General features: G+C 48.9%; 2 protein-coding genes across 2 annotated transcripts in view; one reads left to right on the forward strand and one right to left on the reverse strand.

The window, feature by feature from the left end:
- The window catches only part of HID1 (HID1 domain containing), a 29,201-nt gene extending 16,776 nt beyond the window's left edge, over positions 1-12,425 (reverse strand). Inside the window, exons 1-6 of the mRNA XM_066585966.1 lie at positions 12,243-12,425; positions 6,909-7,058; positions 6,642-6,812; positions 6,397-6,513; positions 1,183-1,289; positions 693-812 (exon numbers count right to left, since the gene is read on the reverse strand). Coding sequence (XP_066442063.1) covers positions 693-812; positions 1,183-1,289; positions 6,397-6,513; positions 6,642-6,812; positions 6,909-7,058; positions 12,243-12,425 — 848 coding nt within the window. The remainder of the gene's footprint in view (positions 1-692; positions 813-1,182; positions 1,290-6,396; positions 6,514-6,641; positions 6,813-6,908; positions 7,059-12,242) is intronic.
- Positions 12,424-23,102, forward strand: part of CDR2L (cerebellar degeneration related protein 2 like) — a 27,771-nt gene continuing 17,092 nt past the window's right edge. The window contains exon 1 of the mRNA XM_066585968.1: positions 12,424-12,490. Coding sequence (XP_066442065.1) covers positions 12,424-12,490 — 67 coding nt within the window. The remainder of the gene's footprint in view (positions 12,491-23,102) is intronic.

The raw sequence follows: 23,102 nt of genomic DNA on the forward strand, positions 1-23,102 counted from the left end.
AGCTGTGTGTTTGCATGACTTGAATGTAGCAGAGCTGTGTGTGTGTGATGTGAATATAGTAGAGCTGTGTGTGACGTGAATGTAGCGGAGCTGTGTGTGTGTGACGTGAATGTAGCAGATCTGTGTGTGTGTGACATGCATGTAGTAGAGCTGTGTGTGACGTGCATGTAGCAGATCTGTGTGTGTGACGTGCATGTAGCAGATCTGTGTGTGTGTGACGTGCATGTAGTAGAGCTGTGTGTGTGACGTGCATGTAGCAGAGCTGTGTGTGTGACATGCATAAAGCAGAACTGTGTGGCGCCACCAGAAACACTGGTACTATAATTTCCTAATTACTAGTTGATGACCTATCCTGAGGGTAGGTCAACAGTATTTTAATCCCAGAAAACACCTTTACATAGGAAAAAGTAGGGTCACATGCAAACAATTCTGCACACTCTCCAGATATGTGAGATAAAAAAAGTGATCAAAGGTATAAACACTTTTCTGTGCTTCACGTCAGCAAGGGTGTAACTATACTAGGTGCAGTCGTGCTCGGGCCCAAATTATCCCTCTACCGCATATAAGTACACAAACATGTGTAATAGTTGGGAGCCTCTATTTAAATTTCATACTAGGGCTCAGAAGCTTCAAGCAACATCTCTGTCCGTGAGTAGTATCTGTACTATTATAATTAATTTTCATTAACATACCGATTTTCTGTGGAGCAAAAAAACTGCACCCACGGGTTGATTATACCGCTGTTCTCTGATGATGGTGGAAGATACATTGCCTCAGAAAAACATGTCAGTAGGAGTTTGAGAAGTTCAGTCCTAAAAGAAAATAAAGAACATAATTGTTATCAGTCTTTTGGATAAATCATTTTTCTTTACCTTTGTCACAAGGAAAAAGAAAACCAAAACTACATTTTAGTTCTGAGAGAAGTCAGAATTAGTTTCCATAGTGTCCCCTAAAAATCAATTTGGGGAACAGGATGTCAACTACCTCTTTATTGACACTGGATATCAAAAACACAACTAGCTAAGGGGCCAATAGAGTATTTGGAGTTAGCGAATCATTGATCATACTATAGAATCCCATCGGAGCAAACTCCACTTACAGCTTACTCACTCTCCCTACAAATTCTGTTCCAAGTATGGATCCACCTCCTGTTGTATTGCTACTGGGGAGAAGTTCACCTACCTGTTGAGATCATGCGTGTGGTTGGGTGTTGGAGAGTGAGCGAAGCCAACACCAGCTTCCCAGATGTACTCACAGCTGTCGAGAGTGTGGATGTCTTCTGTTGTATCCTACAGAGAAGCAATGTTCAAACTCTCACCGATTGTTCAAAGAAGCAGGAACTTCACAAAGAAATGATTAAAAACAACCTCTAGCGATTAAAGTAAGAAAAATATATCGGCCCACAATTATTAAAGGGGTTGTCCCACGGCGAAATCGAAAAAAATTTTTCTAGATACCCCCTCATTGTGCCCCGTTTAAAACAATCCCCTTGTTATTTAAAAAAAAAAAAATCACTTACCTGCATCCATGTTCGGGCAGCTTCTTCTTTTAAAAATGGCCGCCGGTCCTTTCCCAAGGTGCACCGCAGTTTTCTCCCATGGTGCACCGCGGGTCTTCTCCCATGGTGCACCGTGGATTATCTTCTCCTCTCTTGCGTTCCACTGCCAATACAGCCACCTAATTGGCTGATCGGCACCATGTGACGGAGGCGGAGCTACGATGACGCGGAGAAGAGGGAGGAGCCAGGACGCAGCTCGTGAGCCCGGAGGTACACAGAATATGAACCCTTCAGGGCGCAAGCGCGACTGTTCGTGCGACTAAAGAAGCAGCTTTAGTCGGCGCCATGGAGACGGGGACGCCAGCAACGGAGGAGGCAAGTGAATAACTTCTGTATGGCTCATATTTAATGCACGATGTATATTACAAAGTGCATTAATATGGCCATACAGAAGTGTATAACCCCACTTGCTGCCGCGGGACAACCCCTTTAATCCATTTATAACACTTTTTAAAGTAAACTATGCCTTAACCTTATGAAGTTATAAAAGTGGGCGTGGTTTTCAGGAGACGACACCCGATTTCATAGATTTAGTAAAAAAAAAAAAGGTAGAAAATAGCATAAATCTTGGTAGACATCTAAACCTGCTAATAGAGGGCATATACATTAGTTTCTGAACTTTAGACAATCCAAATTTGTTTAAAAAATGTGTGCCCTGTAATAGATTTGGGGCAAATTTCTCCTAGGATTTCTTTCCTTAGGCCCCCTGTCCACAGGCGTTGCGGTATCCTGCGGACAATCTCAGCCGCGGAAGCCGCCGCCCGGGAGCAGGATCCGGCAGACGGTTCTCCGCAGCTCAGCCTATCTGACAGATAGGCTGACTGCGGAGAATCAAGGCAATTCGCAGCATGCTGCGAATTGCCGGCCGCGAGCGGAGAATTGCAATGATTCTCTGCTCATGGACACAGGCCGGCGCTTTCCATAGCAATGCTATGGAAAGCTTCAGCTGGCGTGATTCGCCACCGAAATCACTGCCGTGGACAGGGGGCCTACGGCTCCTTTTAGACGGGACAATCTGTGAAACACTTAAGAAGTTTAGTAAATGAGCCAACGATGATTTTTACGTCTGCAGAAACTGAATGACGAACAAGAAGCGAATGATTCTCTTTCATTGTTCGGTCGTTGGCTCGCGTTTAAACTGAACGACTAGCTATTAGTATTATTTATAGTACGAGGGTTTCTGGTGGCACAATGCGCCACTTACTAATGTAATATATAGTAAAGGGATTGGAGTGGTCAAAATATTTCCATACAAATAGTAAGCTGTTGGCATTATTTACAATTTTGCTGAACAGTGCAAACACCTATGAAGAAGAAAACATCAGCAAATGTACAAAATAGAAATACTGATACTGAAACATTTATACCTGTGAACATACTGAAGGAATACAACCAGTGTTTTCTGGTGGTGCGATGCGGCACTTACTAATATACACTGTAAGGAATTGGAGTTGGTAGAAATATTTCCGTGCAAATAGTAAGCTGTAGGCATTATTTACAATTTTCCAGAACATTGCAAACAGTGATTTACGAACTTCAGTAGCTTGCTGAGGAGACATGTTGGCTCGTAGCTTTCGCATATCTGCTGCATTGGATTTACGAACTTCAGCTGGTGGCTGAGGTGAATTCGCGGCTTGTCGCTGTGTCACGTAAGCTGCATTAGCTTCACGGCGGCGTTGAACACTCCGTGGTGACATGTTTGCACGACAGAGACGGTTAGTTGCAACACTGGATAACGGTCACGATTAGATGACGCCTGGACTGGTGTTGGCGGCATTAGCACTACAGATGACATGATATTACGTTCAGGAGACTGTAAAGATAGCCGTGAAGCACTATGCTTCAATGTTCTTGGTCAATATGCACAGCCAGCTATGTATGTGGACATTTGTGAGGTGTGATTTATTGGAGTCTCCACACAGGTGTCCAGCTGTCTCACAACCAGCTACAAACTGTCAGACTGAGAACTGGTGAATCCATAGCAAACGAGATAGCGGGTCTTATGGGGGATGTACCCTCGCTCATAAGACCTCATTTAGTGCACAAGGATGAAGGACCTGTAATGACGTCACCGTCATGTGATCAGTCTCTGCTGGTTTAGGACCTGTGATGACATCACCATCATGTAATCAGGGCCAGAGCTCAGACCCCATGTAACTGATCACATGATGGTGACATCATCACAGGTCTTGTCAGCACACAGCAGCTGTCTGGCTCTGCAGGCATATATTTATATTCCACAACACTTCTGCTCGATTCACAACCTGATTGGTTGTTTGGGTTGGCTGAATCACAATTCCAGCAACTCGATTGGTTGTTTGTTGTGAATCGAGCAGAAGTGTTGTGGAATATAAATATATGCGCGCTGCAGGTTTTAAATAACGTGAATGACCTGCGATGATGCCCCTGTCATGTGATCAGGGGCGGAGTTCAGAGACCATGTGACTAATCACATGACAGTGACATCATCACAGGTCCTGTGAGCACACAGGAGCTGTCAGGCTCTGTGTTTTATATATGCTTCAGGGCCTGTGATGACGTCACAGTCATGTTATCAGGGGGCAGAGCATGTGAAGCAATCACACACACACTCACGGACAAGTAGTGGTTAGCACTTTGATTATTGTTCACTTTCATTCATTTGAACGATAATCATTCAATCTAACAGCAGCATTAGACTATCTAAATAAATGTGGGCCATTTTTCTTTTCTTTTGCTCAGAAAAAATCCTGTGTCTGTCTACCTTGTGTTTTAAATGCAGTTATTCCGGGCTTCAGCTTCAGGACCTTCCGCCTAAGGCCTCTGACACACCAGCGTTTTATTCATTCATGTAGTGGGTTTAAAGAAAAAAAAAAGGACTACACAAGGACAGCTTATGGACCCATTATTATTTTATTATTCACTGAAAAAGCCAAAAATACAATACCTGAAGGTCTGCAAAGCAGACACAGTCGCCATAGGCACGATCGCCATAAGGCAGGCACAATCGCCACCGGCACAATCGCCGTAGGGCAGGCGCAATGGCCTTAAGCCCTGAAGATATGCAGTTAGCCAGACAATAAAGTGGAGGAGCAGCTTGTTCCTGGCAGGCTAATATGCAGTCACCCACTCAACCCAGCCCAGATTGGGGAGGAGTGACTGCATATACTAATAGCCTGCACATGTGAATGATACCAAAGATGTCAGCCATAGATGGATGGTGACCCACCATACAGGATAACAACCCTGGCTGGGGGAGCCCAAGATGTCAGCCAGTGTGGCCCACCTTGGAGATACAGGGCAACCCGCTGTCATATCAGCCAGGGTTGTTATCCTGTATGGTGGGTCACCACCCATCTATGGCTGACATCTTTGGTATCGTTCACATGTGCAGGCTATTAGTATATGCAGTCACTCCTCCCCAATCTGGGCTGGGTTGAGTGGGTGACTGCATATTAGCCTGCCAGGAACAAGCTGCTCCTCCACACATTATTGTCTGGCTGACTACATATCTTCAGGGCTTAAGGCCATTGCGCCTGCCCTACGGCGATTGTGCCGGTGGCGATTGTGCCTGCCTTATGGCAATCGTGCCTATGGCGACCGTGTCTGCTTTGCAGACCTTCAGGTATTGTATTTTTGGCTTTTTCAGTGAATAATGTGTTTTTTTTTTTCTTTTTCCTCACCTCTGTGATTTCATTATTATTTTATGGACTGCATGAAAAAAAAAATTAAATCGCACGCACTATTCTGATCTGTTTTAACCCCTTAATGACACTGACCTTTTTTTCTTCCATTTTTGGCACAGGCATAGCTTGACAGGAGATCTGCAATGGCACCACAGAGGGTTCAATGCTGCTATGAAGCTACTAATGCAGCTTACATGACACAGCGACAAGAAGGCCCCCGGCTGTCATGGCAGTGAAATCGATCGGGGCATTTAAGTGCAGTGTCAGAACAGCTCCAATCAGCGGCACGGTTTATCGGAGTTGTTGAGGGAGAGGGCCCGGCTGTAAGAAACAACCGGCACCCGCATTATATGGAGCGGGATCAACCCGCGATCCCCCTGCATACATACCTGGAACTTGACGAGATTTCCTAATCAAATCAATGGGGAGAAAGAAACAAAAAAAAAACTGGACAGCACACACATTTTTGACAACTGACACACAGGCCGAATACGGAAACCACACAGAGCTGCACATATAGAAAGTCAGTTTTTTTAAGATGCAACACGAACGTTTTTTTGTAACGCACGTGCGCACCTAACCTTAGGGTAGGTTTGTATCGCAACTGTGATATACATTTAATGTGTATACTTGGAAAGCTATCAAAGTACACACTAAACTTGTCCAGAGGGTTACAATAACCTGATGAGGCCAACATCTGGCAGTTCATCAGGATATATACGTGAATATATGACTAAAGGGGTTATGGAGCAGCGGAGCAAACTACACTATGCCATTCAGTGGTACCCAGTTTAAGAAAAAACACAATTGAGGAGCATTCCTTGACGTGGGCGGTACCCAGTCCTGCCTGGGGCGAGCTTTGTTGGTCTCTCTTTACAAGTCTTCCTGTATGTCATAGGAAGTGTAATGGGCACAACAATGGACGGACATTCACTGTCGCTGACAGAGAATCGAGGGAAGTGCTGATATTATCCGACAGGTCTGTAATTTGAGAAGAAAGACCAGAAAACCAAGCTGCAGCTCCCTGAGATACCAACTTTGACCGGTCTGCAAGGAAAAAGGCCGCACTTTGAAAAAAAAAACTTCGCAAACTAAGTTATATGTGGATTCTGGAGAAGCAGGAAATTTATAATTGTGCATTTCCAGAATAAACTAGCCTGAGTAAACTCTCACCGTTCCGCTTTTCTTGTGACTTTGCACTGTAAATTCAGGACAGAAAAGGAGATCGGCAATGGCGAGGAGCAGAGATTCAGCCAGTGGTCGCGATCCATCCTCCTCCTCACCATCATCCTGAAAGAGACATGCTGGCAGTCTAGTATTTGCGATGGATAAATAACTCATAGCATGCAGCACAAATAAATATGTTCAGAAGGGAAGTTCAACAAAAATAAAATATAAGAATAATGAAAGTAGGTTACCTGGTTATGCCCGGCACCAGGCACTGATGACCAAAAGAATCCTCTCCAATCTGCGTCCTCAAAGATATATGGCAGCACACGAGTCAGCAGCCGAGCACAATTTAACACCATTTGCTTTTCATTGTCCGAGTGACAACCGCTGTCGGCACCAGCCACCAGTTTTTCCACTGCCTGCAGGGCACAGATATTGAATGTTTTAAGAGATATCTCCAAAAGTTCTCGAAAAAAAATGCTGACTGGCATTATTAGTGGTTTGTCAATAATCACCTTGTAGCATAATGTGGCCAAGTTCGATGGCGATTCCTCCCGTACCGCACGGATCTCAGCAGCTGGGATCAAAGCAAATACATCCTGCACAGAGGTGGCCGAGTCAGACCAAAACTGGTCCCAGAAGGCATCATCTGTAGCTTCAACGGGCTGCAAGAAGAAACAAAACAATAGCATTAAAAATAAAATGGTGAAGAACTTCAAAGCTATTTTCACACTGCGCTTTAAGGCCGTGGAAACTGGCGATCGCATGCCTAGGGGGCTTCCCGCGGCCCCCTATGACCGCTCCAGGTTGTTGGCTACCTCCGCTAACCGACAGTCACGACAACAGCCCATGTGGCTTTAATCCCCAGAGCTAGCATGTTTTTACGGCCCTGGGGATTAAAGCACTAAAGCAAAACGTAAAAAGTCTATGGGGTGGTTACTAAGAGGGTTAAAGTGAATTTCTGGTAATGTATCTAGGCCCAGCTTTCTTACCCTACGTATTGGAGATTTAAAGTGGATGCACATGTGGCGTAAATTTGATTCAAAGACAAACTGATCACAAAATCTTCATAAAAGCGCATATTTTTCATGTGCGAAATAAGCAAGGAATAGAGCCCATTGATTCAATGGATTCATTCACAGTTGACTATTTTTCAAACAACTTTCGGGTCACATGAAAAAAAAACACAGCACGTCTTATTTGGGTACATATTACACACTGCAATAGCCCACTGAAATCAATGGACATAAGTGAATACATGGGAAACCTGCATATTTGCTGTATTTATGCACAAAAATCGATGAGATTTCATGATTTGGGGTTTTTTTAGATGTAAAAAATACACAAAGTATTTAGGTGCTTAAAAAGACTGCCGACAGACAGAAAAACAAAGCCAACACTTTATTTGGGCCTGTGAATACGCTGCGTATTCACGAACCGAAATATGCATACGCCCCTGTGAATGCACCCTTATTACATGGTTCTCTTGACAAGAAACTAATCACAAAGTGTCTGCTTTTTGGGAACACCAGTGAACAATTGTAACCCGTGGGGAAACCTGGCTGTAAGGGGGTTTCACGCACAGGTTTTTTGCTATAATTTTTATGCAGTTTTTTTTAATCCAAAGCAGAAGAGTGTCAAGCAGGGAGTGTCAAGTATTAAGGGGCTTTTAGATCACTGGTGGTCCCAAAACAAAGATACTTCAGGCCCATTTAGACAACAATTTTTGCTCAAAAGAGGTCTTTTGAGCGATAATCGTTGTGTCATTTACAGCGCAAGGTGATTGCTCAAACGTTGAGCGATTACCTTGTGCTTACAGCTAGATGCAGAAGACAAGCGGGGCTGCTTGCCTTCTGCATCCAGCTGTTCCCCACTCGGAGCGCCCAGCTGCTATACAGCTGAGCGCTCCGAGCGGAGGATGCAGAAGACAAGCGGGGTCACTTCTGCATCCAGCTGTTCCCCACTCGGAGCGCCAGGCTGCTATACAGCTGAGCGCTCCGAGCGGAGGATGCAGAAGACAAGCGGGGTCACTTCTGCATCCAGCTGTTCCCCACTCGGAGCGCCCGGCTGCTATACAGCCAAGCGCTCTGAGCGGAGGATGCAGAAGACAAGATGGGTCACTTCTGCATCCAGCTGTTCCCCACTAGGAGCGCCCAGCTGCTATACAGCTGAGCGCTCCGAGCGGAGGATGCAGAAGACAAGCGGGGTCACTTCTGCATCCAGCTGTTCCCCACTCGGCGCGCCAGGCTGCTATACAGCTGAGCGCTCCGAGCGGGAGGATGCAGAAGACAAGCGGGGTCACTTCTGCATCCAGCTGTTCCCCACTCGGAGCGCCCGGCTGCTATACAGCCAAGCGCTCCGAGCGGAGGATGCAGAAGACAAGCGGGGTCACTTCTGCATCCAGCTGTTCCCCACTCGGAGCGCCAGGCTGCTATACAGCCGAGCGCTCCGAGCGGAGGATGCAGAAGACAAGCGGGGTCACTTCTGCATCCAGCTGTTCCCCACTCGGAGCGCCAGGCTGCTATACAGCTGAGCGCTCCGAGCGGAGGATGCAGAAGACAAGCGGGGTCACTTCTGCATCCAGCTGTTCCCCACTCGGAGCGCCAGGCTGCTATACAGCTGAGCGCTCCGAGCGGAGGATGCAGAAGACAAGCGGGGTCACTTCTGCATCCAGCTGTTCCCCACTCGGAGCGCCAGGCTGCTATACAGCTGAGCGCTCCGAGCGGAGGATGCAGAAGACAAGCGGGGTCACTTCTGCATCCAGCTGTTCCCCACTCGGAGCGCCCGGCTGCTATACAGCCAAGCGCTCCGAGCGGAGGATGCAGAAGACAAGATGGGTCACTTCTGAATCCAGCTGTTCCCCACTAGGAGCGCCCAGCTGCTATACAGCTGAGCGCTCCGAGCGGAGGATGCAGAAGACAAGCGGGGTGGCCCCGCTTGTCTTCTGCATCCAGCTGTCCTTTGCTCGGAGCGCCCAGCTGTTATATAGTCGGGTGCTCCAAGTGGAGTATGGAGAACAGAGCTGGACCTCTCTGTTCTTCATAGCCCGCCTGTCATCAAGGAACGGTATACAGCTGAAACAATAGTATCAGCTGTATCCCGCTGTGAATCCGCAGGCTGAAAGACAACGATGAGCAACAGCTTAACGAAAACTGCACAATGTCAGTGCAGTTAGACACAACGATTATCGCTCAAAAGACCGCTTTTGAGCAAATTTGGAGCGATAATTGTTCTGTCTAAATGGGCCTTTAGTGATTAGTCTTTTATCAAGAGAACCATCTGATAAGAGGTTGTAAAAAAATGGAAAAGCAGTCTAAGGCTAACTTCACGCGTGCGAGCGCAATATGGGGCCGTCGATCCCGTCCCCATATCGCACTCCCCACGATGTGAATTCCCCAAGGATGCGAGGCGTTTCATGTCAAAACAGCCTCGCATCACTTCGGGAATATGCATGACGCCATTCAAAAAAATTGGGTTCATGTTTGTGCGAGATTTCTGCTTCTCGCAATGCACAAATCTGGTGCAATTTTGACGCCTGTGTGAAGGCAGCCTAAGGCTATATTTACATCCCACATTTTAATACATTTTTTATGACTTTTTTTTACAGCCACATGCTACTTTAAAGTATTTACGTTACGCAAGTGCATTTGTGCGCATCTTAGTTTAACTCTTTGTGCACCGAACAAGGCATTTTTGTGTGTGTATTGGCATATTTCCTGAACTTTTGCCATCTGCAAGGCTTGTTCATTTGCGGGCGGCAAATAAAGACAGTTAAGTCTCAGCAGTTTAAATGGCTAATTAGTTTCAGATAAGTTCCTTCGCCAGTAGAATTAGGCAGCGTTTCACACATCTCCTGGCGTATTGCACGTGCATATTCACACCATCCCATTGACTTTGTTGCACAAATGCACAGGAAAATAGAGCATGATATGGTTTTTTTGCACAACCGAAATGCACAGGACAAATATGCGTGTGTGAAAGAACCCATTAAAATCAATGGGTTCTATTTTTTGCGTACAGTGCGTGTGCAAATACGCCCGTGTGAAGGGGGCCTCTAAAAAAAAGTTGTTTTTTTAACATTCCCGTTGCATTTCTGAGATCGGAGGAGATAAAACACAGCATAGCATGTCTTGGGTAGGTTGTTATTCTCTGGCCTTATCTCATGCACAGCTCAATACACACCTATGTAGGGAATTCCGCTTTCCTGCTCCGTTCAGGGAGCAAGAAAGGGCAATCCCCGCAGAGCTGAGTGAACCCCATTGACTATAATAGGGACGACTGCTTTCCACCCGGCTACCCGGCTTTTGAGCAGAAGGAAAAAAAACACTACAGCCTAATACACAGCCATATTGGCATTGCAGGATCGAGAGCTCCGGATCCCGCAGCAAATACAGCCCGATAGGACGTGCATTGAAAATGCATTTCCATTCCTACGAGCGGAAATCAACTGCGATATTCCGCTCACGGGGTGGAAATTGCGGCATGTCCTATTTCAGTGCAAGACTCACACAGCCACGTCATCGCTGACGCGCCGGCTCTGCACTGCGCACGTGCGGCTGTGCGCCAGCTGGCACATACACAGCGCAGAGTGAAGACGCCGGACAGATAAGCAGGGGCACAGGGTTGTGTCCCGCTGTGAGGATCGCGCCATTCGAATCCGCCCCGGACACCTGCTTTTGGCCTCCTTGTGCTTTTTCTTCCGGTATTTTCAGACAAATCTGCGACAGAACCTTCAGCCGGAGGTACCGATGCAGATGTGAAGCCACCCTTAACAAAACGCCAGAAGAAGGGCCCATGCCCACGGCCGTATGCATGGAACGCTGCAGATCTCCCACAGCATTTTACACATTACAGCCCATATGCCCTGCCAGCAGAGACCGCGTATGGCACTGCGTATGCCGCAAATGACACGCTCATGGACATGCGCAGTGTGTTTTTTTGTTTAATTCCTCGCTCTGTTTAAAGCAGGGATTGGTATGAAAGCGCTGCCCATATGCAATGTATTGCGTATGGACAGCATATCATACACAGCCCATACAAGGGCTGCGTATGATACTTAGGGAAATATAGCATGCTGCGATTTATTTCTCTTGTGTGTGGATATGCAGTGCCCACACGCAGGTGTGCACGGAACAATGAATGTCCATTGACTTTCATTGACTCCATTCACCGTGTAACTCGTGGTGAAAACACGGTCGTGTCCATGAGCCCGAAAGGTTATGTACAATATGTTACAGAAAAACAAGCCACACCAAAAAACTCATAAAAACCTCTATTACTGATACCAGAAATGCTGTTTGTTTTAAACAAGTGTTAGCCTTCCTACACACGACCGAGTGCAATATAGGGCAGTGAATCTCAGCTTGATATCACGCTCATGCGATATACTGGCAGATGCAGGGTGTTTTTATGTCAAAAACCCCTCCCATCACTTTAGTAAAGTAGCGATCCTTCGGCGCGGCTTTCAGCCATGTCAGAGGAACGGCAAGTGTTTCCCATTGTTTTTAATGTGAAACCTCGCATCGCACTCGCGCGGACATGGTGGGCCATTCAATGTTTTACTGTCCCATTAAAAGTAATGTGCTTTTTTATTCCGAAGAACACAGAAAGTCAGAACATTCTTGCAGTGCAGGAAAAAAAATCGTTTATGTATAGGACTCCATTCAAAAGAATGGGGTTCATATTCGTGAGATTTGATCGTCTCGCAATGCGCAAATCTCTCGAGATTTTCTCGGCCGTGTGAAAGCGGCCTTACAAGGACTCCCAGGCTGGAATCAAGCATGCAGTTTTTGTGGCCAACCATGATGGGTGAAGGAATTACATACGCCGGTTGGCCAGAACACATTTACGATTACATCGCCTCCGTTTTTTGTTGTTTCCTTCGTGTGACCCCTGGCACCATAATCCAGGTAGCCCCCTGCCCTCGTGTTCAGCACTAGGTCAATTATGATGCATTCACAGCAGCCCCTTCTCTGAGTGCTGTCCATTATGTTCCCTGTCAGCGTCTGTCTGATGTCCAGTGACGCAGCCATGACGCACACAACACACACGCTGTGTCAGGCGCCTGCAGCTGCCATACGGCTTACACTGCAGATGGGTAAACAAAGGTGTGGGTGTAGAGATGTGTGCAGACGGCAGCGGTGCCACCGGGGTCTCCATGTCATTTCTGGGCCACCTGGAGTACAGAGGGGTGGGCACCGCTTGTGACAGGAGAAACCTGCCGTCGTCATGGACGCCTGCCAAGGAACTTGTTCTACAGGCCTCTCCTATGCCGTGTGGGTAAGACAGGTGGAACAAGGCAAGGGAATGCCCTTCCCCCACCTTTACGAGGTGACCAGCCAGAACATATGTAACAGGAGTCCCTCTCCTCCGTATATCATTCCTTCCTGACTATTATTATATATATACAGCGGCATGTGAGCGCGAGTAAATATTAGTTATCAACTAAGGTGACAGAAAAAGTTAAAACAGTAAACACAGGCGGCGGCAAAAACAAGGTCAAATTCAGCCAGACGACGGGCGCCAAATCGACAACATCAACACTCGTTTAGAAAGCCTTCACACGGGCGGACGCAGACTGTGTTAATGTGATCGGTCGTCCCACATACACTTATGGTCGGCAGGAGATTCCCGCTTCACACGGCGAGATACGCTATATACAAAAATGATCCTTGGCGCCGTGTAGGAGATGCGATAATCCCATAAATAAGCGTTTGGTTATTTGTTGGCGGATCGCTCCAGATAGGGCAACAATCGGGTAAACGTATGTTCGTTCCCAATTGCTGACCCGTGTAACAGAGCTTTTAGCGTGCTTCTACACATAGTGCAGAAATATGCGCCAAAATATGCATCCCAACATGTGGATTTGAGGCAGAATTTAGCCATTTGCAAATCACATCAAAATGTGCATGTTAGGCCGGCGGTACACAGCGACCCGGATCCCGCAGCGGAAGTTTACTGTGACTCCGCTTAGCTGTATTATCTGGGAAGGCTCGCAGGCGGTCATGCGCAATACAGATATTTTTTTTTTTTAATATTTGTGTATGCCACACCGTCGCTAGGCGATAACGCAGGTACCGGCGGCTCGTATGCAATGTTAATTGCGTATGGGCTGCGGGTTGGACGGCCTCAGTTGACTTCAATGGAGGTCATCTGCGCGGAATCCCAGGCAAAATAGAGCTTGCTGAGATTTTTCCTTCCGCTGGCGGAATACACAATTTGTATCCCCGGGTGTAAAGGAAAAAAAAAAAAAGGCGAAAATGCATGCTTTTCAATTACAGCATTTTGCCGCGGATTCTGTGATCGAAAACTGACCGTGTGAAACCAGCCTTAGACAAGCAGATTCTGGTGCAGATTTTTTGCGCAGCAGAATATTCCGTTGCGCGCTTCAAAATATTCTGCCATTTCTGGAAGCACCTGATTTGTCGTGGCCTAAGAGAAAAATTATAAGGCAGTGGACCTGTGTAAAATGAAGAAACCCCAAATTCTGCCACTTCAAACCTTGAAGAAGCCAGCTGCGGTTATTGTGCATGTGACCGTTCAGCCAATCAGAGGCTTCAGCGGTGATATGTCATTCATAGCCGAATGAGCCTGTGAATGGCTGAGCGGTCACATGCAGAATAGAGATGAGCGAGCACCAAAATGCTCGGGTGCTCGTTACTCGGGACGAAATTTTCACGATGCTCGAGGGTTCGTTTCGAGTAACGAACCCCATTGAAGTCAATGGGCGACTCGAGCATTTTTGTACATCGCCGATACTCGCTAAGGTTTCCATTTGTGAAAATCGGGGCAATTCAAGAAAGTGATGGGAACGACACAGCAACGGATAGGGCAGGCGAGGGGCTACATGTTGGGCTGCATCTCAAGTTCCCAGGTCCCACTATTAAGCCACAATAGCGGCAAGAGTGGGCCCCCCCCCTCTTAACAACTTTTACTTCTGAAAAGCCCTCATTAGCAATGCATACCTTAGCTAAGCACCACACTACCTCCAACAAAGCACAATCACTGCCTGCATGACACTCTGCTGCCACTTCTCCTGGGTTACATGCTGCCCAACCCCCCCCCCCCCCCCCCCGCATGACGCAGTCTCCACAGCGCACACCAAAGTGTCCCTGCGCAGCCTTCAGCTGCACTCATGCCACACCACCCTCATGTCTATTTATAAGTGCGTCTGCCATGAGGAGGTACCGCAGGCACACACTGCAGAGAGTTGGCACGGCTAGGCAGCGACCCTCTTTAAAAGGGGCGGGGCGATAGCCCACAATGCTGTACAGAATCAATGAGAAATATAATCCTGTGCCACCGCCATCAGGAGCTGCACACGTGGGCATAGCAATGGGGAACCTATGTGCCACACACTATTCATTCTGTCAAGGTGTCTGCATGCCCCAGTCAGACCGCGGTTTTTTATAAATAGTCACAGGCAGGTACAACTCCGCAATGGGAATTCCGTGTGCACCCACAGCATGGGTGGCTCCCTGGAACCCACCGGCTGTACATAAATGTATCCCATTGCAGTGCCCATCACAGCTGAGGTAACGTCCGATTAAATGCAGGTGGGCTTCGGCCCACACTGCATGCCCCAGTCAGACTGGGGTTCTTTAGAAGTGGACACATACAGTTACAACTCCCTGTGGACCCACAGCATGGGTGGCTCCCTGGAACCCACCGGCGGTACATAAATATATCCCATTGCAGTGCCCAGCACAGCTGATGTAACGTCAGCTTTAATGCAGGTGGGCAAAAAATTAATTGGATTACACTGTAGGCGAGGGCCCCAAAAAATTGGTGTACCAACAGTACTAATGTACGTCAGAAAAATTGCCCATGCCCAACCAAGAGGGCAGGTGAAACCCATTAATCGCTTTGGTTAATGTGGCTTAATTTGTAACTAGGCCTGGAGGCAGCCTAGTTAAAATAAAAATTGGTTCAGGTGAAAGTTTCAACGCTTTAATGAGCATTGAAACGTATAAAAATTGTTTACAAAAATTATATGACTGAGTCTTGTGGGCCTAAGAAAAATTGCCCGTTCGGCGATTACGTCAGGTTTCAGGAGGAGGAGCAGGAGGAGGAGGATGAATATTATACACAGATTGATGAAGCTAAAAGGTCCACGTTTTTGATGGTGATAGAGAACAATGCTTCCATCCGCGGGTGCAGCCTACGTATTGTTTAGGTATCGCTGCTGTCCTCTGGTGGAGAAGAGAAGTCTGGGGAAATCCAGGCTTTGTTCATCTTGATGAGTGTAAGCCTGTCGGCACTGTCGGTTGACAGGCGGGTACGCTTATCTGTGATGATTCCCCCAGCCGCACTAAACACCCTCTCTGACAAGACGCTAGCCGCAGGACAAGCAAGCACCTCCAGGGCATACAGCGCGAGTTCAGGCCGCGTGTCCAGCTTCGACACCCAGTAGTTGTAGGGGGCAGAGGCGTCACGGAGGACGGTCGTGCGATCGGCTATGTACTCCCTCACCATCCTTTTACAGTGCTCCCGCCGACTCAGCCGTGACTGGGGAGCGGTGACACGGTCTTGCTGGGGAGCCAGAAAGCTGTCAAAGGCCTTAGAGAGTGTTTCCCTGCCTGTGCTGTACATGCTGCCTGATCTCCGCGCCTCCCCTGCTACCTGGCCCTTGGAACTGCGCCTTCTGCCACTAGCGCTGTCGGATGGGAATTTTACCATCAATTTGTCTGCCAGGGTCCTGTGGTATAGCATCACTCTCGAACCCCTTTCCTCTTCGGGTAAAGGTTCTCCTTATACCGTGGGTCGAGCAGTGTGTACACCCAGTAATCCGTAGTGGCCAGAATACGTGTAACGCGAGGGTCACGAGAAAGGCATCCTAACATGAAGTCAGCCATGTGTGCCAGCGTACCTGTACGCAACACATGGCTGTCCTCACTAGGAAGATCACTTTCAGGATCCTCCTCCTCCTCCTCCTCCTCAGGCCATACACGCTGAAAGGATGACAGGCAAGCAGCATGGGTACCCTCAGCAGTGGGCCAAGCTGTCTCTTCCCCCTCCTCCTCATCCTCCTCATGCTCCTCCTCTTCAACGCGCTGAGATATAGACAGGAGGGTGCTCTGACTATCCAGTGACATACTGTCTTCCCCCGCCTCTGTTTCCGAGCGCAAAGCGTCTGCCTTTATGCTTTGCAGGGAACTTCTCAAGAGGCATAGCAGAGGAATGGTGACGCTAATGATTGCAGCATCGCCGCTCACCATCTGGGTAGACTCCTCAAAGTTTCCAAGGACCTGGCAGATGTCTGCCAACCAGGCCCACTCTTCTGTAAAGAATTGAGGAGGCTGACTCCCACTGCGCCGCCCATGTTGGAGTTGGTATTCCACTATAGCTCTACGCTGCTCATAGAGCCTGGCCAACATGTGGAGCGTAGAGTTCCACCGTGTGGGCACGTCGCACAGCAGTCGGTGCACTGGCAGATGAAACCGATGTTGCAGGGTGCGCAGGGTGGCAGCGTCCGTGTGGGACTTGCGGAAATGTGCGCAGAGCCGGCGCACCTTTCCGAGCAGGTCTGACAAGCGTGGGTAGCTTTTCAGAAAGCGCTGAACCACCGATTTAAAGACGTGGGCCAGGCTTGGCACGTTCGTGAGGCTGCCGAGCTGCAGAGCCGCCACCAGGTTACGGCCATTGTCACACACGACCATGCCCGGTTGGAGGCTCAGCAGCGCAAGCCAGCGGTCTGTCTGCTCTGTCAGACCCTGCAGCAGTTCGTGGGCCGTGTGCCTCTTCTCTCCTAAGCTGAGTAGTTTCAGCATGGCCTGCTGACGCTTTCCCACCTGCTGCCACGACGCACGACATCGACTGCCGGCGACGTGCTGCTGCTGACACATCTTGATTGCGAGACAGAGGTTGCGTAGGAGGAGGAGGAGGGTGGTTGAGTGGAGGAAGCATACACCGCCGCAGATACCACCACCGAGCTGGGGCCCGCAATTCTGGGGGTGGGTAGGACGTGAGCGGTCCCAGGCTCTGACTCTGTCCCAGCCTCCACTAAATTCACCCAATGTGCCGTCAGGGAGATATAGTGGCCCTGCCCGCCTGTGCTTGTCCACGTGTCCGTTGTTAAGTGGACCTTGCCAGTAAACGCGTTGGTGAGGGCGCGTACAATGTTGCGGGAGACGTGGTCGTGCAGGGCTGGGACGGCACATCAGGAAAAGTAGTGGCGACTGGGAACTGAGTAGCGCGGGGCTGCCGCCGCCATCATACCTTTGAAAGCCTCCGTTTCCACTTGAGCGTGCGGGTGCGTGGCGGCATACTTGCGCTTGCGCTCCAACACTTGCGCTAGCGACGGCTGGACGGTGCGCTGAGAGACATTGCTGGATGGAGCCGAGCACAGCGGAGGTGAGGGTGTGGGTGCAGGCCAGGAGACGGTAGTGCCTGTGTCCTGAGAGGGGGGTTGGATCTCAGTGGCAGGTTGGGGCACAGGGGGAGAGGCAGCGGTGCAAACCGGAGGTGGTGAACGTCCTTCGTCCCACCTTGTGGGGTGCTTGGCCATCATATGTCTGCGCATGCTGGTGGTGGTGAGGCTGGTGGTGGTGGTGGCTCCCCAGCTGATCTTGGCGCGACAAAGGTTGCACACCACTGTTCGTCAGTCGTCTGCACTCTCAGTGAAAAACTGCCAGACCTTTGAGCAGCTCGGCCTCTGCAGGGTGGCATGGCGCGAGGGGGCGCTTTGGGAAACAGTTGGTGGATTATTCGGTCTGGCCCTGCCTCTACCCCTGGCCACCGCACTGCCTCTTCCAACCTGCCCTGCTGCTGCACTTGCCTCCCCCTCTGAAGACCTGTCCTCAGTAGGCGTAGCAAACCAGGTGGGGTCAGTCACCTCATCGTCCTGCTGCTCTTCCTCCGAATCCTCTGTGCGCTCCTCCCTCGGACTTACTCCAATTACTACTACCTGAGTGATAGACAACTGTGTCTCATCGTCATCGTCCTCCTCACCCACTGAAAGGTCTTGAGACAGTTGCCGGAAGTCCCCAGCCTCATCCCCCGGACCCCGGGAACTTTCCAAAGGTTGGGCATCGGTCACGATAAACTCCTCCGGTGGGAGAGGAACCATTGCTGCCCATTCTGGGCAGGGGCCCGAGAACAGTTCTTGGGAGTCTGCCTGCTCCTCAGAATGTGTCATTGTAATGGAGTGAGGAGGCTGGGAGGAAGGAGGAGCAGCAGCCAGAGGATTCAGAGTTGCAGCAGTGGACGGCGCAGAATTCTGGGTGGTCGATAGATTGCTGGATGCACTTTCTGCCATCCACGACAGTACCTGCTCACACTGCTCATTTTCTAATAGAGGTCTACCGCGTGGACCCATTAATTGTGAGATGAATGTGGGGACGCCAGAAATGTGCCTCTCTCCTAATCCTGCAGCAGTCGGCTGCGATACACCTAGATCAGGAGCTCGGCCTGTGCCCACACCCTGACTTGGGCCTCCGCGTCCTCGCCCGCGTCCACGTCCTCTAGGCCTACCCCTACCCCTCAGCATGCTGTACTACCAGTAGTGCAGAAACAGAACGCTGTAATTAAATGTGCCGCTTATTGGCCTGTGGTTGGAGGCTGACTTCCCTTACGGAACGCACAGCAGAGCCAGGAAACAATTTTGCGCACGCCTGTAGTGAGACGTAGGTGCGTATGACTGAGCTAGTGGAATTCACAGCGCAAAAGCAGTCAAGTGGCCAAAGGCCAGTAGTAGGCCTTAAGTATTTTGCTTCTATTTTTTTTAAATGCTGAGCTGATACAGCAGACAGATACTGTAGGCAGCGTATAATATTATGTATACTCTTCCCCTCTGGCGGGATGACAGTGCTGATGTAACAGAGACAGCAGATCCAGGAAACAATTTTGCGCAAGCCTGCTGTAACGCTTAGCTGCGTATTAATTAGGACAACTACCCCCAGCAGATAGATACTGTAGGCAGCGTATAATATTATGTATACTCTTTCCCTCTGGCGGGATGACGGCGATCATGTAACAGAGACAGCAGATCCAGGAAACAATTTTGCGCAAGCCTGCTGTAACGCTTAGCTGCGTATTAATTACGACTACTACCCCCAGCAGACACGCAGTAAACTGAAGACGGTTAGAGGCAGCCCAAATATAGTATTTTCCCCCAATTTTTTGGAAAAAGCCCACTGCCTATATAGCCTGAATATCTCTGTCCCTGCCTCACCAGTACTGGCCCTATACTCTGTACAATGACTGCAGACTGCGGACGCAATGCTCTGCACGCCCGATATACAAAAAAAAAAAATTGTGCAACACTGCTAAAAGCAGCCTCAACAGTACTGCACCCGGTCAGATGTGGCCCTAAGAAGGACCGTTGGGGTTCTTGAAGCCTAAAATAACTCCTAACGCTCTCCCTATAGCAGCTCCGGCACCAGCAGCACTGTCCCTGATCTCTGTCAGAATGCATCTGTGGCGAGCCGCGGGAGGGGCCGATTTATATACTCGGGTGACACCTGATCTCCCCAGCCACTCACTGCAGGGGGGTGGTATAGGGCTCGCAGGGGGAAGTTGTAATGCCTTCCGTCTTTCTATTGGCCAGAAAAGCGCGCTAACGTCTCAGAGATGAAAGTGAAAGTAACTCGAACACCGCGTGGTACTCGCCTCTAGTAACGAGCATCTCGAACACGCTAATACTTGAACGAGTATCAAGCTCGGACAAGTACGCTCGCTCATCTCTAATGCAGAATGAACGATAAGTGACTGCAGCTGGCTTTGGAGTGGAGGAGAGCAGGATTCCACCGCTGTCCAGGGAGCCAGTGACGGAGGTCAGTATTGCGCATTACTTTATTTTACATGCAAATTCTCAGCATCTTGACATAGTTTTGTGGTAGCTGCAGTAAAAAACAAATGCAACTTTTGGCTGGATTCACATGAACGTATATCGGCCGATATACGTCGTCCTCATCTGTAAGGGGGGGGGGGGGGGAGGATGGAAGAGCCAGGAGCAGTAACTGAGCTCCCCCTCTCTGCCTCCTCTCCGCCCCTCTGCACTATTTGCAATGAAAGGAGGCGGGACAGGGCGGGACTAAGGGCAACGTATATCGGCTCGGCGTGAAAACCGAGCCGATATACGTTCGTGTGAATCCAGCCTTAGGGCTGAGTCAGATAAGCGATTTTTTTTTGTGCGCATTGGTTTCCTATGAAGTGTTCACATGTCTGTTTTTTAGAGGTGCAAAATACCCACACCTACAACAGATAGGACATGTGTGCCTTAAATGCATGCTGGTAAGGTCCGTGCTGCGTGTAAAGATAGAGGTGACAATGGATGAGGGGACTCCCGGAGGGTTCCGTTAATCACAGTATTCAGTGATCAGGGGACTGTAGCTGGGACGAAAGAATCCCCTGCCACAGCTGTCGGAGGACCACGATGCTATCCCATTGCTTTCAATGGGGCCGACACTTCTGCCACCCCATTCAAAAGCAATGTTATAAAGGCAACCCCTGCAGCAATGATTTTAAGGGGGACTTGAAATATAAGCCCTACGCCAAAATTCATCCCTAGCTGTTAAAAAAAAATATATATATATAATTTTTTTTTAACTCACCTATAAGCACTGTCTCTTCTCCCCATCCCCGTCAATCTTAACCCTTTCCAACCCACTGTTTAGACGTCTGAAGACATTCTGATTGAAGGATATACAGATCCAATGTCAGAAGACGTCCGGGAGGGTGTTCTGACTGTAGATTACAGGCCGCTCTGTTGTCGGGGGCCCTCTCCAGCATGTCCCATACCACAGTACTGGCTCTATCCAGCAGATGGTGCCATTGTATAATGGCAGAAAGAGAAAGCCTAGGAAACCCTGAATCCAACATTGGATTGCAAAGGGTTAATCTGCATTCTGGTGGCCAGAAAGCGCTGCCTTCAATTGGCTGAGTGCTGTGATCAATAAGAGGCAGCACTCAGCCATTCATTAACTGAAAGCTGAGCACTGCCTCTGATTGGCTGAGTACTGTGACCAATCAGAGGCAGCGCTTTCTGGAGGCAGGGATTTTTCCATCACCGGCAACCAGAATACAGAAGACGACTGACGGAGATGGGGAGAAGAGCCGGACAGCGCTTTTTTTCAAGCCCCCCCTTCCCTAAAAATCACCGCTGCAGGGGTTGCCTTCATCACACGGCTTTCAAAAGGGCGGCAGCAGCGCATGTGACAGCTGTGGCAGGGGACTGTTTAGTCCCCACAGGGAGTCCCATCATCACTGAACACTGTGACAGTGCTGGCATAGTGTTTAGTGATGAGGGGACCTTCGTGGAGCAACTGCATTTCTACAAGCATAGCTGTTCCACACACTTTTTTTGCGCACATGTAAAAAAATACACGGAGCTTCAGTCATGCGCATTTTTGTTTGCGCACATAGGCGCGCTAAAAAAAATAAAATAAAAATCGCTCGTCTGGTCGTGGCCTTACAGCGCTGTCTAAGTAAACTCTGGGGGCATAGTCATGAGCTGCAGTAATAATGTGGTAGCCTAATACAACATTACCGCACTGCAAAAACGGTAGCAAAAACCCCCAAGGGTATTTACAGTTGCTTTTTGTGGCAGCTTTCTGGCAATGCATAGTAATTACCATACATAGATATGCCATATGTTGCAAATTTTCTATTCAGAGGTCTAAGACAGCTGGGTGACAACCCCAGCGGGAGACAATATGTCAACCAGCCTGATAATCACACTGTTTTTCCTGAAGAGGACATAACTAAAAGATGGCAAAGTTGAAATGTAAAACTGGATGAAAGCCAAAGACTTGTCAAGTTTGCACAGAAAATGGCAGTAAATACATGTATGAAAACTAACTAAAATCACCCGAAGGAATCAATGTGTTTAAATAAAATACTGATGCTCTGCACAGGCGCACTATATAACGAGCGGCCTCAAGTTATACGGTATATTATGTATTATGTGCACAGTGCAAAGGACAGTTGGAAGAAGACTATGGATTTAAGTGCAATTCATATGCTGAAAAGTGTAATGAATGGTTTTTGAGAATATTTGCACCTCAGCTGCTGGACACAAGCTCAAAAAATGTCCAATATAGTGCAATATTCATAAAAAAACAATAGACTATTTTGTCAACGCCATAAGCAGAATGACCTTGGCTACACCACTACCGTATGTAAAGGTATAGCTGCACACATGAAATTATCCTATTCAGGGAAAGAACAGTGACAGAGCCCCATTCAGGACATAGATATGTTAGCACTATAAAAAGTAATGGAAATGAATAATATATAAAAGAGAAGAGAGTGAAACGCAGAGGAGAGGAGAGCGAAAGGCAGAGTGGGGGAAAAAGAGCGGAGAGAGGAGAGAAGAGAGGAGGGTGAAAAGCAGAGGGGGGGGAGAGAGAGAAGGGGGGGGAGAGAGGAGAGAGGGGGGGGAAGAGAGGAGAGAGGGGGGGGAAGAGAGGAGAGAGAGGAGAGAGAGAGAGAGGGGGGGGGGAAGAGAGGAGAGAGAGGGGGGGAAGAGAGGAGAGAGAGAGAGGGGGGGAAGAGAGGAGAGAGAGAGAGGGGGGAAGAGAGGAGAGAGAGAGGGGGGGGGAAGAGAGGAGAGAGAGAGAGGGGGGGAAGAGAGGAGAGAGAGAGGGGGGGGAGAGAGAGAGAGAGAGGGGGGGGAGAGAGGAGAGAGAGGGGGGGAAGAGAGGAGAGAGAGGGGGGGGAAGAGAGGAGAGAGAGAGAGGGGGGGAAGAGAGGAGAGAGAGAGAGGGGGA

The sequence above is a fragment of the Eleutherodactylus coqui genome, chromosome 13 (assembly GCF_035609145.1).
Source record: "Eleutherodactylus coqui strain aEleCoq1 chromosome 13, aEleCoq1.hap1, whole genome shotgun sequence".
In the NCBI taxonomy this organism is placed as follows: domain Eukaryota; kingdom Metazoa; phylum Chordata; class Amphibia; order Anura; family Eleutherodactylidae; genus Eleutherodactylus; species Eleutherodactylus coqui.